Below are 15,211 nucleotides of genomic sequence, written 5' to 3'. Positions count from 1 at the left end.
ATCTCTTTGCAGTCATTTTTTTCAGTAAGAAATTAATATATTTCCTAAGGCTAAAAGTGATGGAATTAATTTGTTTTTAGAAGAAGGCTGTGCACTGGATACCTGGAAGATGGATTTACTTAAAATGTTACCTTTGTGTCAGTAATTACTTTTCTTCAACTGGGAATAACTTCTGTACAAGATGCTGTTTGTGCATTGCAGTTTGATTTAAAGACACATTAGAAGTTATCTCACTGCATCTTTAGACTGTTTCAGTACATGATCAAGGTATTTGGCTTTATAAATGTGACCCATTTCCCTTGAAATTTTGGTTTATTAGCTTGAGAACTGAAAGAAAAAGACTCAATTTACACCTTGTGTGAATGATCCCACTTCTCAGATGCTACTAAGATAAAATACTGTCTGTAGGCTGGGTATACCTTCCTATACTGCAAATGAGGATGGAGATAATGTATCTCAGAAAAAAGTTGTATAATCTTTTATGTGGCTGTCTCATAGGCAGGTTTTTTCCTACACATTCTGTAGTCTTAGCCAGAAAAGACCTTTTTATTTCTTCTTTGTTAGCTTTTTAAAGAACCTATTTCATTGTCACATTAAAATAAGGCCAGACTGTTCTAGAAAAGCCTTTTTCTCTGCAATAGCAGATATTTAACAGGACGGTTAGTTAAGTGATAGCAACTGGGTGCAAAAACTGGAGAAAGTAAATGACCCAATACAAGAAATATTCCTGTTTTCAAGTGAGCTGAGCATTTATTAGAGCATTTGGAATATCCTGTCAGTGTCTCAGGAAGATTTTAGGGATTAATAACTATATTTTTTTGCTCTGGCTTATGTCAGTAGTTAATAAAAAGCCCTAAAAATCATACGATCGCTGTTGAATCAGTAAAATTGGGTAACATCAGCCCATTTTCTATTCTGCATAGATCTGTCTAGCTGAACTGCTGTATCAGGTATCTCTTTTCTTGGTAGACTAGCTAAAAGCTGAACATTTGCTAAGTGCAGCTGAAGTAGGTGCTGCTTAGCACAGGCTGTGTCCATGCTGTTACTGGGGTACTCATAGGTAAGTCCCCTGGATGGTCTGGTGTTGGGGGAGGTTGGTTGGTTGGTTTGGGAGTTGTTTTTTTTTTGTTGTTTTTTTCTGTTCTGTTTGTTTGTTTTTAGTTTGTTTTTTAAATACAGATTTAGGCTTCAAAAAAATGCAGTGTGGGAAATCCTTACATCCACAATGAGACTTTTATTTACATAACTTATTTGTGAAGCATTCTGTATTGTAAAAAACCACATAAAACAGTTTAAAAAGGGAGCAAATCTGGATGTCAGTCCCATGCCCCATTTCTTTAGAAATAATTTTGAGTTTGGATACCAAACACAAAATAAAGATAGAAATTGGTTGCTCATACCAACTTAAAAAGGGCTTGAATGATTTTTCCAGAATCGATAGTGGAATATATCAATTATTTCTAGTGTTCACCATTTTTCACCTATGAAGACGGTGTTTGGAACTTGGACCATACCTATTTGTTTAGGTAGTCAAGACAACTGTTCTTTATTGATAACTTTGATTGCAGTTGCCTATGACTGTCACTTAGGGATTTTTAGCTTGTCCAGTACAGGTCTGTAAATTGATCAGAAGATTAGAAATTAGAGGGGCTTTAGAGAGCATGCAGGTTGGGTGTATTAGCTTTTTTAGTTGTTACTTCAGACTGATATAATGGGAAACTATTGCTTTGAGACTTATTTTTAATTGGAAATAATATTTACAAACGTTAATGCTACTTAGCGATTTTACATAATTCTGTTACTGCATGTTAAGCTGCCAGTGATTCATGTAGTTTTTTTATGATGCTAGCTGATTTTTCATGGATGCTTTCATTGCTTAGAAAGAAGGGTTAAATACAATATTAAAAACAAGGTATGCATTTTACAATGCACTTAAGCATCTGTTGTATGTCCTTGCAATTGCATAGAACAGGAAATAATGCGTTGAGATACTTTGTTCAGAAACCTTGCATGAAAAATTCCCAAGGGAAATGATGTTTGAATCATTTTTAGTAGCCTGGGATTCTTCAGTCCTTGAACTCGATTGTATGCATTCTGACTTCGATTTTGAGGACTGAGTCTATAGAGAAATAAACATACAGATCTTCGGTAAGGAATATGCCTCAATAACCTTTGGTTTGTTAGATCTTACATGAAAATGAAGCATGCATTTTTCATCTCTTGTAATGCAAATGACTCTACCCAAAATACAGATTCCCTTATGGATAGGAGATACTTATGTGTTTGTAACTTAATATTTGATTTGCAAGGAAAACTGTGTAGGGACTTTGCCTTCAGTAGTGTGTAGTTGCCTGGGCTAAACATCATCTGTTTCTTGCTTGCTGTCTTGCATCCTTGTTTTGTTTATGTTTTTGAGAAATCTTCTTGTTCCTTTTTAAAGCTTTTTCTGGCAAGGGATATTCTGGTGCGTGTTCTGTGGTTGGAAGTGTCACAGGGTTACTCAACAGATGTTGACTCTCTTTATAAATCAGATTCTTGCTTGTTTGTAGTGGTGGCTGAAAGTTGCTATTACTGAACATATCTCACATTTATTACTGATACTGGCTTTTTCTGTTACCCTGTTGTCAGACCTTGCAGGGGGGTCCAAGGTCGGCATGAAGTTCACCTTTCCCTTTTGGTGTGCTCTTTCAAGAAGTAATTATTTGACTGTGGGTTTATGAATAACTTATAGTTCAGTAACTTCTGTGAATGCAAAAAGTTTGCATGAAATTACGAGGAAATTAGAGGTTCTCTTGCTGCACTGAAATGCTGCAACTCCTGTTTCTAAAAGCTAGTGAAGTTCTCTGTATGGCTCTATTTTGAACTGAGGTTACAGTATTTCTATATGTAACTTACAGTGATCAGTTGTTACACATACTAAAATTACCTTTTGGCTAATTAAGGAGGTTTTTGTTAGAAAAAAGATGGAAGTATATTGAAGACTTGGATTTTTCAGTGCTACATTTAAGCTTGCTGTTTACCTATTTCTAACAATGGGTATTTGCTTATGGACATTTTTCAATATCTGTGGTTGTTGGATCATTTGAAACTTTGCATCATGCATTGCCTGCTCTCCTGAGAGGAGAAACAAAAGATTGCAAGGGAATATTAAATAGATGGGTTGCTGTGAGTCACTTGATGGAGGAAATCACTGTCATTTTTTAGAGGCCAGTGATATTTTTTTTACTAGGAGCTATTTCTTTTGCCAGTTTACTAGGATCAAAATGTTCTTGCTGGCTCCAGTTTCTGCTTGTGTCCTGAGATTGAAAGCCTGAAAAGTGACACTTATATGTGCAGAACTGATAAAACGCTGTTGTGTTCAGAAGCTGAACAGAGTGGTTGGGAACACCTCAGTAACAAACTCCATCCTTAGGCTAAAGGATTATGTAAATTTTGCCCTAATCTTTTCATTGTTTGAACTTCAAACTCAAGCCACTCATTCTTGGCAGTTCTGCAGTGCTCACTAATTTTTTGTTCATTAGTCATCTAATTGCATAGTCTTCTCAGTTTCACACTAACACTTTAAAACATGAATGAAGATGATAGATGAGGACAGACTAGGCTGAGACTGAGTCCTTGATATTTATAACTGTTCTTTCCAAAATCTGCTGTTAATTCTTCCAGGCTGTTTGGAAGAGCAGAATCCTGTCAGGCTGCTCTGGATTCTCCATATTTTCTTGTTTCTGAAGCAGCTCCATTTCTTGGCTTGGCTGTAGTGTTAAGACCCTTCTTGATTTGTATGTTTTTTTTCTTGCTGAAAACAGGGTTTTTGGAGGTAGGGAGGCTGGTCTTTGGAGCATTGGCTAGTACTTGCTGGTTCTCCCTGTTGGACATAGCAAGATGGGGGTTTCTGAGGGCAAACTGTATCTTCTGTGGACAAATGCGTTGTGTTTTACGTACCTGAATGCAAAATGTTGTTCTGGTGGATTAGCTCTTACCAAGGAGCTGCACTATTTTTCTTGTAGTAACACGTGTTACTCTCATTGTGGTTAGAGTGGGCATGCTCTGTCTTCTCTGTAGATTTTGGTTGGAGTTGTTTGAGCCCACCTTGCCAGCAAGCGCTGCAGTTTGAGGTTCCAGCTCTAAGACTGAAGCAAAAGAGATTATTTTGGAGTAGGACAGGGAGAAAACCAAGCAGTAAATTCTTACACACATCAGCCAGTTGCTGAGCCACAGGAGCAGAGCTACTGGAGGACAAGAAGACTATTATTTCTGTTTGAATACCCTTTGAATAGGCTATAGGCTCTGGTATCTAAATTTGTTTCACGCATCATTGAACTAGAATCTTTTAGAGGAGGGTCATAGGATTTTGCATGCTTTCTCTGTGTCTCCTGCCTTTGAGTGCTGGTGTGGCACTCACTTTGAAAGTTGAAATGGAAGATTTTATATAAGGCTGAGAAGATAAATATTTTAATATGTTTCTTGAGTCATAGGTATATATAATTAGCCATAAGAAAAAACCCACCCAAGATTGCTTATTTCTGCATGAGAGGAAGGATTGCAGTAGGATTGTAAAAGGAAAGGAGACTTTTTTACATTTGTGTTTAGAATTTGCGTAGTGAAATGTTCAGAGAAAATAGCTAAGGGTGGAAAAAGCAAAGGTGAGGTCATAGATATGACTAGAGGAAAATGTCTTGCTGAGGAAGCCTAACCAATTGCATGTTCTGTTTTATTTACATTAAGTGAGGAGATATTAGTCAAGAAAATCATGCCTGTATTGTGAGGGAAGGAGAAGTTTGTTTTGTACATGTGTGTGTGAGATAAGCACAGCCAGAAATGGGGTCCCAGAAGTCACGTCTCTAATAGTCTGTAAATAGAAGGCAAATAAAACATGCAAGCTGTACGCATTTCTTGTGGTTCATTCAAGTCTTTCATTGTTGAATGTTGACTTTTAAAAGATCTAACCTCATTTAAAATTTAAGTGTTATTCTGTGTGCAAGATGACCAGAGGTGCAGTGGTGTAAGGGGTGCTGCTTTGGAGTACGCATTTGAAAATACTAGTGATCATCAAGTTATTTTGGTTACGGGGGAGAAATTCTATTTTCAAGTGTACAGGAATGTTTAGGAACTCTTAATCTTGTTTTCTTTTTATTTTTCAATGATCCAAATTAAAACTTCTGTGCATATCTTTTTCTATTTTAGACATCAAAAAATAAAGATGGAAAAGAGCAGAGTGAAGCTATATCACCATCGGAGGAGGAAGAAACTTTCTCTTGGCCTGGTCCTAAAACTGTCGTGCTAAGGAGGACATCTCAGGGCTTTGGCTTCACCTTAAGACATTTCATAGTTTACCCTCCAGAATCTGCGGTTCAGTTTTCTTTTAAAGTAAGTGGAATTAATAATAAAGCACTTTTTATAAAGCCTTGTACCTTTTAGGGTCAAAAATCCAGCTTACTTGAAAGATCCCTTGTAAGGTGGGTGGGTTCATGGCATTGTTTGCTGACCTGTTCCAATAAAATGGAATTGACTATGTCAGTCAGTTAAAAATATTTGTATCATGGGTAAGAGCAGTGGTCATTGCAGAACAGGAAAGTATTTCTCTGTACAGATTTTTCTTTTACCCAAAGCCAGTGTCATTAATTAGTCTGTACCTCTTCTAAAGTGTAGATTTAATTTTCAAGGGTTTGATGTTTGGGTTTCTTTGTTGTTGTTTTTCCCCTCCCCCCCCCAAACTGAAGTTTGTCACACCATCACACTAAGAGATGAAGAAGAATTAGTTTGCCTTAGTTTCTAACTGAGTATCCTAAAATCAATGTACATTAGAAAGTCAGATTGTGTTTCTATGTTACATTCTTTCTGCTGTAAAGAGCAGCTCTCCATTAGTCAAAAGACAAATATATATACAAGCTATATATAGGCCTACATTAAAAGACAACTTTCTTAAAGTATTTTACATTTTTGTTATTTAAAACAAGAAGATCTAAATGTTAAGTAGCTAACTGGTGTTCCTTGCTCAAAGAGTGTACATGTTCTCTTATGTGTCTGAAGCTTTTGAAAGCTGCTGTAGTATGTGGTGTTGAGAAAAAGTCCATTTAATAATGAGAGGAATTTGAAAATCGAGAGAGGGTGTTTCCTAGAGAGTTCAAATAACACTTGCTCATTTTAAAGGCATCAACTGTAATGGTATTCATGAGCCCTGCTACCCCTCAGTTTTGCTTTTGCTTTTCCAGTTAGGCAGAAGAACAAATTCTTACCAAGCTGGGGAATGGGTATTGAAGCTTTTGGGAAGGAGCATGAAGTTAATTGATTCATGTGTCTCTGCAGGTGTCTTCCAATAAAGTTGTCTGTCTTTGCCTGTCCTTGGTAGCTGTGAGATTTCTTTCGAAGTAGAAAAAGATTTGCAGAAGAAAGTTGGCACAATTTTCCAGTTAACTTCAGCTATTCAGCCTCCACTTGAGTGCCCAAATTTTTTCCTTGACAGGAGTGACTGAAGTTATATGGAAGTGAAGCTATTAGCAGTATCAGGTGATCCTAACATTTCTGTCCTTGAGAACAGGTAATAGCAGTCTCTGGTTGAATTTAGTGTGAAACAGAGGAAGAAGGGTGGGGAATCCTTAGCCTTGAGCAGAACAAATTACATGCACTTGTTAGCATCTCTCAACAAGAGCCCCTCTTGGTGCTGAGGGTGAAAATAAACAGCATGAGCAAGGTTAACCTCCTTAACTAAGAAGTGACTGGATATGTTCTGGAAAAAAGCCATCGCTAGATGTCTCTGAGGGAGTCAATGTGTTTCTCACATGCGAAGGGAGACAGGCACAAAGGAAGGACATTGTAAAAAAGAAATTCTTCTCTCTTCCTCTCTCATTCATATCTGATGGTTTCTGAGAGACCCAAGCAGTTCGTAGTGAGCCTAACACCTGTAAATCTCGAGACTTCTCTTGAAGCTCTAACTCCCTCTTTTTCTGCAAGAGAGATCTTCATGCCTTCTTAATTTTTTTCTCTGTTTCTTCTTGGACATGTTAGAATCTGGTTAATTCATTCCTATTTCTGTCTGTTTTTGAAAAGGAAATGATGGGATAATTGGATAATGTAACACCATTATTCATGGATTCAGTTACATGTAAAGATGGTAAGGTTCATTTGGACAGAGCCCTAGTCTGCACTTCTCTAAACTAAACTGAACAGTTATATTCTCTTTTCTTCTTTTAAATGTCCATGAGGTGAAGCAAAAAAAAAGAACAGATCTTCCAAATTACTACTTAAAAGTCTTCATAATGTGGCTTTTGTGGAAATCTATGTACCTAAGTTACGGTACGAAAGAATGAAATTCACCTATTGTCAGCCTGATCCTAATATGAGGAAATCTGATTTCTCAGCTGTTCAATTAGGATCTTTGATCAGATAAGGTTACCAGCAAATTACAGTCTCTGTCATCGACTGTAAGCTCAAGTATCATTCCTCTCGCTTTCCTCATTGATCAAAATTGTAAGTGCCTCAGAAGTCACAGATGTTTTGTTTTGCACCCCTCAGAGACAGTATAACAATGGTGAATATGATTCGGTTTTTTGACTGTTTTGAATCTTGTAGTAGCCTTGTCCCTCCTTCACACTTGAGAATGCAGCCACTGCTGATGTGAGACACAGATTACAACTGGATGTTGAAGATGCCCTTGACATAACAGCTGGAGTCACTCAATCCTTGACCTGTTTCTCAGAGCCACAGCCCTTTTGTTATCACAAGTGTCAATGTGATGCTGGTGCTGCCCCTCTAGATCAATGCAGAAGTCTCTACTGTTTACCCCAGGGTGTAAAGCATTTCTAGCTCCTTTAATTTTGTTGGATTTAATTCCTCCCCTCCCCCAAGGTAAGCCTGCCCTATGATCTCTTAAATTTTACAAATCAACATAAACTAGTAGAGGTAGTGAAGAGAAAGAAAATTGTCTAAAAGTACTTTCCTTCAAACAATCTTTCCACATTCTTTGTGGATGTATATGGTTTTGATTTTTTTTAATACCTACTGTAGGTTCCAATTCAGAAATACTAGTGAAAATATTTCCATTCAAAGTTCTGTTCCCGTTGCTTGTGGTTTCTGTGTTTGAAAAAGCTGTTAATGGGTCAGGTGGAATCCTCTGGGAAGAGGAGGACAAGACTCTTCACAAGGGGAGAACAGTGGCATCTCTAGGACATAGAGCGTAATGTTCTTAGCCTGCAGGGTGTGGTAAAGATCACACCACAGCTGCATATTCCATGGGAATTGAAAGGTAAGCTCTTTACATGCTGGAGGATGCTGCTGCTTGGAAAGCCACTGAGGTGAATTTTCTTGGAAGCAAAGAACTGCACGCCAGAGGATGTATTGAGTGGAGGAGAGTGGGCATTACTTTATAAAATGTGTAGTCTGTTTTCTGTCTAGGTGTGTTGGTGGTGTTGAGCCGTTTAATTTTGAGAAATTCAGTGTTCTAGTTGTTAAAAAATAAAACTTCTGTTCAGTTGGAAAGCCTTTTCATTTATTGTCCCAAAGATCTCGCTGCAAGGAAGGAGATCTAGGCAGATCTGCCTCCAAGACCTGGGTGACTACTCTGAGCCCCAAAACACACTTATCTTGATACATGAACACCTAATAGTACTTCAGGTGATATTTTTTTCTTTTTTCTTTTGTGACACCCTTTCCCCATGTGAAAATGATTGGTTATGATCAATTCAGGGAAGTGTCTCTGCATATTTTAAAATGGAGTGCTAGTATGTTGTATTTAAATTCTTTATATTTTTGTTATATATATGTATAATAAAAAAATATCTAATTCTTTTAGCATTCCTTATGTATGTAGTACTTCAGTCTAGGTCAAATTCGGGATATTTTGCTAAGTTCTGCTATCTTTTCATGGTTCCTGCATAAAACAGCTATTTAAGTAAAAATCAAGGGTCTCTTTCTCATTGTAATTGGCCTTAATTAACTAACTTATAAACACTGTGACAGGTTATGGAAAAAACTGTTGTCTGGTAGGTCTCTTGGGAGGGACAGCCCTGTGTGAAGGACAGTGTGAAAGATGACCTTGGAAATGGAGGCTGTGGTTTAACACATTTCGTTTTGGCAAAAGTACTTGACTGTGCTTCTGTGGGAACACACACCAAACAGGGAATAGCTGCACATTCAGGAATAACCCATTTATATATTGTCCTTGCTTCCCATGCCTCCTTTCCCTTAAGAAAGTGAATTTGGAGTGTGTGGAAGATTTCTTAAGCTAGCATTGCAAAAAGCAAGTGTTACATAATGCCTTTAACATCAGGTGTTTATTGGAATTTGTTAGAAACACGTTTTTGCATGTGAAGTTTGTTCTCCCAAGTTCATTTGTCTGAGAAGCAAGTAAGTTGTAAAAGAAAACCTTTTCTACGGGTCTGGATGCAGCATATGCTGACATCTTGCCACGTGTAACGGGTGAATGTAGGAGGGAAAGCTGGTTTCAAAACATTTGTGTTATAAAGCATTCATTCCATTTTTCAAGGCCTGATCTCATTGGCTTGATACCATGAAAAACGAATGTTTTGCAGCTGTCTTTGATAACAGAACTTTGCATGGCCAGTGACAAACTGAAAAACCCACTGCAGTGTTTCATAAATTATGGCATTTCTACTCTGGCTAAATCTTCTCTTCAGAATTGTTTGTTATATAGCATCAAATATATATATAGCATCAAATAGCCTCCCATACATGTAACCCAGATTTTTCAGACTATGAGTTCTAATATTTAAAGTCCTAAAGATGTTTTTTCACTTGACAGATTGAGCCACAACTCAAAACATGCAGAAGTTCCATGTCTAATTCTTGGCTGCTGATTGTAGTTCAGAACCAACTGACTGTTACAGGGCTTCAAGAGTAAGCAGTCAATGGTACTTGCCTTCTAGTGTGCCATTTTTACCAAAGTGTAGAGCAGGACTGTCCAACTTAGAGATACGCTGTTTGGGTGGGAATGATATATCATGTCTTTTAAAAAGTAGAATATGTGCTAGATTTTTATAACTTAGTGTTTCAGGTTTGAGGGAGTCCTTTTATTCTTTATTTCTTTGTTCCTTAAAGTTATCTTTCTGTAATGTCTTACAAAGTTCCAGCAGAACTTTTGTATGTCTTGTAAGAAATTTATTGCACCTTGGACAGACTTGCCTCTTCCTCATCAATATATAATGATCTTATCTGGGTCTTACTTCCTCTCTTTCTTCAAGTCTTTCTCTCTTGAATGGATTGCTCAGGGCAGTTTGTAGTTGCTTTGAGCTTATTTAATTTGAAAAACATAGTGATTTTTCTTTAAAGGCAAAATACCTAGAAGTTTGGAATTAGTCCATGTAAAAGTAGGAAGAAATATCCAGGTGACAATTATTTCCATGGTCATTTCTTTGCTCCTTCTTTCCTTCAGGACAAAGCTGTTCTAATTAGCTGAGGTGAATAGTTAGAAATATTTTTCAAATGCTACCTATTAGTCTCAGAAATTGTATTTGATTGAATATTTATTACTCTATGAAGGCTACAGTTTAGAAAGCAAGCAGGTATTTTCCTAATTAGATAATTTTGCTTCTTAAAGGGTAGAATTTTGTAGAGAAGGTTAACCATGCTCTTCATACCAAAATATTGACAAGAATGTAACTTAGGTAATATTTTTTTTTTTTAGTTTAAGCATGCCATTTTCCCCCAGTACTTTCCAGTTGTGTGATTTTTGGGATCAGTGTGCAGAAGGAGACTCTTCAAGATTGTCGCTAAATAGTGTTTGGGGTACATACTTTTCCTTAGTAGTATTGAAGGCAAAACAAACTTGATATTTCAAATTTCAGGAAGCATATTCAGATACTGCTTACAAAATATTTTGTATCTCTTGCATATGTAGCTCTGAATCCTGAGATGATTTTAGTGGAACCTTTCCTGCCTGGCTTTCGGTTGAAACATGCTTCCAACAACATGCAGTGCAGTATGAGGCTTCATGGCAGTGTTTCATGGGGTTTGGTACATTTGTTTCTACATAATGATGTTCATGTTGTTTCTGTGGGGATGTTTCATAGGATTGTGCTTAGTTGTTGTTTTTAAAAGAGCTATAATTCTACATTATCAGAACAAAAGCTTTAATTCTTTAAGTTGAATAGTTGTGGAGAAAGTAGGAGGTACCAAAATACAGTTTTAACCTTACCAGTTCACTTCAAGTCTTTGTATCTTAGAGATGCCTATGCATTTTTTTCCATTTATTGAATTTTTAATATGCACTCTTTCTTCCTCTTTAGGATGAAGAGAATGGGAACAGACAAGGTATGTCTTGTTTTTACTCTCTTACAGATCCAATATATTGAATGCTTCAGCTGTGTAATAGACTTGAATTGCTACCTAAGAGCTTGAAATTTAAAATCACTTCAGTGTGAGCATCAAGCTCATTGATTAGTCACTTAATTCTAGATTATGCCAGTCAGTTCCCCTCCATTTTCATAGCTTTCTCCCTCTCACATTGCCTATGTTTGCTTTCTTTCTTAATTCACACATGAACTTATTTTTTATAAATTTATGCTCTATCTCCATCCCAGTTAATTTAAATTTGTCTTTGGTATTTAGCTATTTTCTCATCCATGCTTCTATTTTGCTGATATCTTACTGTTTCCTTAAAAGGGTGAAAAACATATTGATTCAAGGAAGTTGGGTTTTCAGACTGGGAACCCAGTCCCACTTTCTGTTTTCCCAGTGTGTCATGATGGCGAGGTACAGGGGGCAGTGGGATGATTATCTGCACTGTGTGGGGTTCCCCTGGTGCTCTGCCTGACAGGGGCAGTGCAGCTCACTGCTGATGGGGCTGCCCAGAGCTGGGGACAGTGTGGGCTGAGTGCTGCTTCTGCTGGTGGGTTATGATTGCAGCAAAGCATGGTACCTGCTTTCAGTGTACCTTAAATGCCTCCTTCAGTTGGAAGACGAAGGTATGTCTGAACTCCTGTTTCCATTTTCTTTGTGTAGCTGTGATGTATTAGAAGCATTCTGGGAAACATGAATATTTGAACTTTCTTACTTTTTTCTTTTGGAAGCAGATGGATACATCCATTTCATCCTCCTAGTTTTACTCAGCTGTCATCACCTGCATGTTAAACAGTGAGAAGTTAATTTCTTCTTACTTCTTATCGCTCCCCAAACTTGAAACATCCTTTATCTGTTTTGACATACAAAAGGAAAAAAGGCAGATTCTTTCAGGAAGGGAAGGGGAGTTGATCTTCTGTGCCAAACCAGTATGGAAGACACCACTTGTGATCTAGAGAAGTTCTGTGGTATTCTCGTTCTCACAGGGAGAACTCAGGCAGCTAAAGATGTAATGTAGGTCAGTTTATCTAAAATGTTATCTGAAAGCTATTTTTCAGTAGAGGAACAGCAGTGAAGAAATATTTATTTGGTTCGCTATGAGACCTGTGAAGGTGGAAAAAAGATTACTTCGTGAAAATTTTTTGTGTAGCTTCTAAACCTATGAATCACAGCTCAACTGTTGCTTATTTATAGCGCCATAGTATGTTGTATACATTGAAATACAGATCAGAGTGCACAAATTCTTTGGAAGTTAACAGCATTCTCATGAAGGAGAGGAGGTTGGACTTGTCCCCCTGAAAAGAGGAGAAATGGCTGTGAGGTGTCAGTAGAACTTAACCCGCCATTTTTGTATATTAAACCTTTAAAAATAGCAAAATGGGACAAAGTCTGTTAGACACTTTTCTCCAGCATTTGACATGATCTTTGGGGGCATACAGGGGATGAAACTGTTTCGTTTACATTGCTGCAGGTTGTTCCTGTTCCCAAATAAGTGCAGTAGGCAGCTTGTGAGGAGAAAATCATGAAAAGCGCACATCTCATTTTGCATGTTCGCAAAAGTGGTGTTTATTCAGCAGCAGCAGGTAGGCCAGAAGTTCTATGCAGGATTATCTCAGGGTTCTTGGAGCACCTCGCACTGGAGCGCGGGATGGAGCCGATCCGGTGGGAACTGCGCCTTTGGGGCCGGGCGCCGGAGCCACCTGGTGGCGGGTTCCTGCATTGCAGCGAAATTGGGAAAACCGGCCTCTGCGAAGCCCTGCCGGGATTATCTGAAAACACCCTATTGAAAAACACTTTCCTTTGAAGTTTGTACATGAAAATTCACTTAATTCCCTTGAGCTTTCCTCTCTGAAAGACTAAGCTAAGGGGATCCAAGCATTTCGTTTTTGTGAAGCAGTGTGTGCCAGTGCAGAAGTATCTTTTTTTTTGTATCAGTTTTCAGTGAAAATTTATAGTTACCTGCCCTTTATGCTTTGCTCTTGTCATGGGTTTAGCTTACCTGTTAAAGATGAGGGGTTTTTATCAAATTCAGCATTTATATATTTGACTAGGCGAGTGTGGAGAAAAGCATCTTTGTTGCTATTACCTTTCATTGAGAGCACTTGAATATTTTTCCAAAGGATCAAAACACCTAATTAAGTCTAGAGGGCAGAAGATAAAAGCAGGTACCCTGTTTGACGTGTTCTAATAGTGAAAGCAGTATTTTTGTATGATTTTAGGTTCTGGTATAGAATTTTAGTATATGGTTAGATCAAGCTCCTGGCTTGCATTAACCTTCCTTTTGGTAAGCAGTAAAGTTTCAAAGCATTTGTAGTGAAGGGTAATGCAAATTTGTCCAGGCAAGCTCTAAACTGGGAATGACACAGGAGGAAGATGATGGCCCAAAAGCAAGATTGGGTTGTCAGGCAAAAGAGATAGGATGCTGTGAGGAGGAGACATCTTATGGTCAACAGCTGGGACAGAAGGGGACGTCCTTAACTGTATGCACATGAAAAAGAGAGAGCCTACAGAACAACATCATGGAGCTCTCATGCCTTTTTCAGGAGCTCTCTGAAGCCCCTGCACACTCACACATCACAGAGGGTTGGTGGGATATCTCACAGGAGAGGACCAGGATGCTGCAGTGGATAAGAAGAGGTACTTTGGGAAGAACAGGATGGGAGGCCATGGAGATCAAGTTGCCTCCGTGGCCCAGTTGTGAGACAACAGCAGGGATGCAAGGAGCCCTGGCTTGGGATGGATGGGGAGCTGGCTTAGAGCCTGTGGTCAGGATTTGTGGGCAGTGTTTTGGTGGGTGTCTGCTACTGCCCTCTAATGGAAGAAGTAGCCAAGGCTTTCTTTGGACAAGCGGTGTAGGCTTCACATATGCATGTAGTGCTCCTTGTGGGAGACTTTAGCACCCCGTTATGTGGTAGAAGGGCAACTCAACAGATTTACCATAGATATTTTGTAGTGATTATTTAAAATTTTTCAGTTATTTTCATACTTTCACTGCTCCAGTTTGTTGATCTTAAGCCAAGTCATTGAAATGCTTCTCTAGCAGGTGTGTTTTATCAGAAGGTACAGATTTTCCACAGTGGATTCTTTGGTCACTGGTTGGAAACTTTTATCAGCTTCTACTGCTTTCCAGAGAGTCTCTGTTATACTGACCAGCCTGTATTATGTATTTCTTGGAGTTATTACTCCAGTAAATAACTTGGAGTATTTGTTTTGTGTGTTTTGAGGACAGCTTGCCATGAGTTTGGCATTCTTCCTATTATTTGGAGTTGCCCTATTTCAATACTCATTTATTTAAGTGGAATCTCACAGGTAGAAGTCTTCCAGGAGAGCATATTAGGAATATTTGGAGCCAAAGTGAAAAATACCCATACCTATTAAAAACCTAGCATTCTTATTAGAAACTTGCACTGTCAACACGTGATGAGTGGTGCTGGAGAAAAACTTCATGCCATTTGATTGTGCACTTAGTATGATTCTGTATCTTCTTGTCCTTCAAACATTACTTAAAACTGTGGATGCCAAAATACAAGTTTTGTACATATGAAGGTAGTTCTTTGTATATTGTCCTAAAACATGCTTTCCTTTAAAAAATTTGGCTTGTGTCATAGGTTAGCAAGCATAGTCCCGGAAGGGACGTCCTTGCTAAGGGGTGCTTACAGTTTCCTCTGGGACCTGATAGAACCTATCAGCTGGCCAGTTTGAATATGGACAATTCTCTAAGCCACTTAAAGTTGTGATCACCTCTGTGATCCACATTTAAGAATAGGCAAACTCCCCCCCAAAGCTCTCTCTCGTTTCCGGCGCTGGGACAGGTGGCTGCGGGGCCCGTGTGGGGGCCAGCGGGCCCGGCCAGGCCCTGCTTGGGCCAGGCCGGGCCGGGCCATGGCCATCCTGAAGCCATGGACCCGTTCCAGCCGTGGCA

The 15,211-nt window shown here is 38.6% G+C and overlaps 1 protein-coding gene across 2 annotated transcripts in view; it reads left to right on the top strand.

The window, feature by feature from the left end:
- ARHGAP21 (Rho GTPase activating protein 21) overlaps positions 1-15,211 on the top strand; it is an 88,064-nt gene that overhangs the window by 10,652 nt on the left and 62,201 nt on the right. For both annotated transcript variants that reach the window (XM_017741437.1, XM_017741438.1), the window contains exons 2-3: positions 5,182-5,364; positions 11,238-11,262. In XM_017741437.1, coding sequence (XP_017596926.1) covers positions 5,182-5,364; positions 11,238-11,262 — 208 coding nt within the window. The remainder of the gene's footprint in view (positions 1-5,181; positions 5,365-11,237; positions 11,263-15,211) is intronic.

This window comes from Corvus brachyrhynchos, unplaced genomic scaffold (assembly GCF_000691975.1).
Source record: "Corvus brachyrhynchos isolate BGI_N302 unplaced genomic scaffold, ASM69197v1 scaffold167, whole genome shotgun sequence".
Lineage (NCBI taxonomy): Eukaryota > Metazoa > Chordata > Aves > Passeriformes > Corvidae > Corvus > Corvus brachyrhynchos.
Note: the sequence above shows the minus strand (reverse complement) of the source record. Positions and strands in the feature narration are given on the sequence as shown.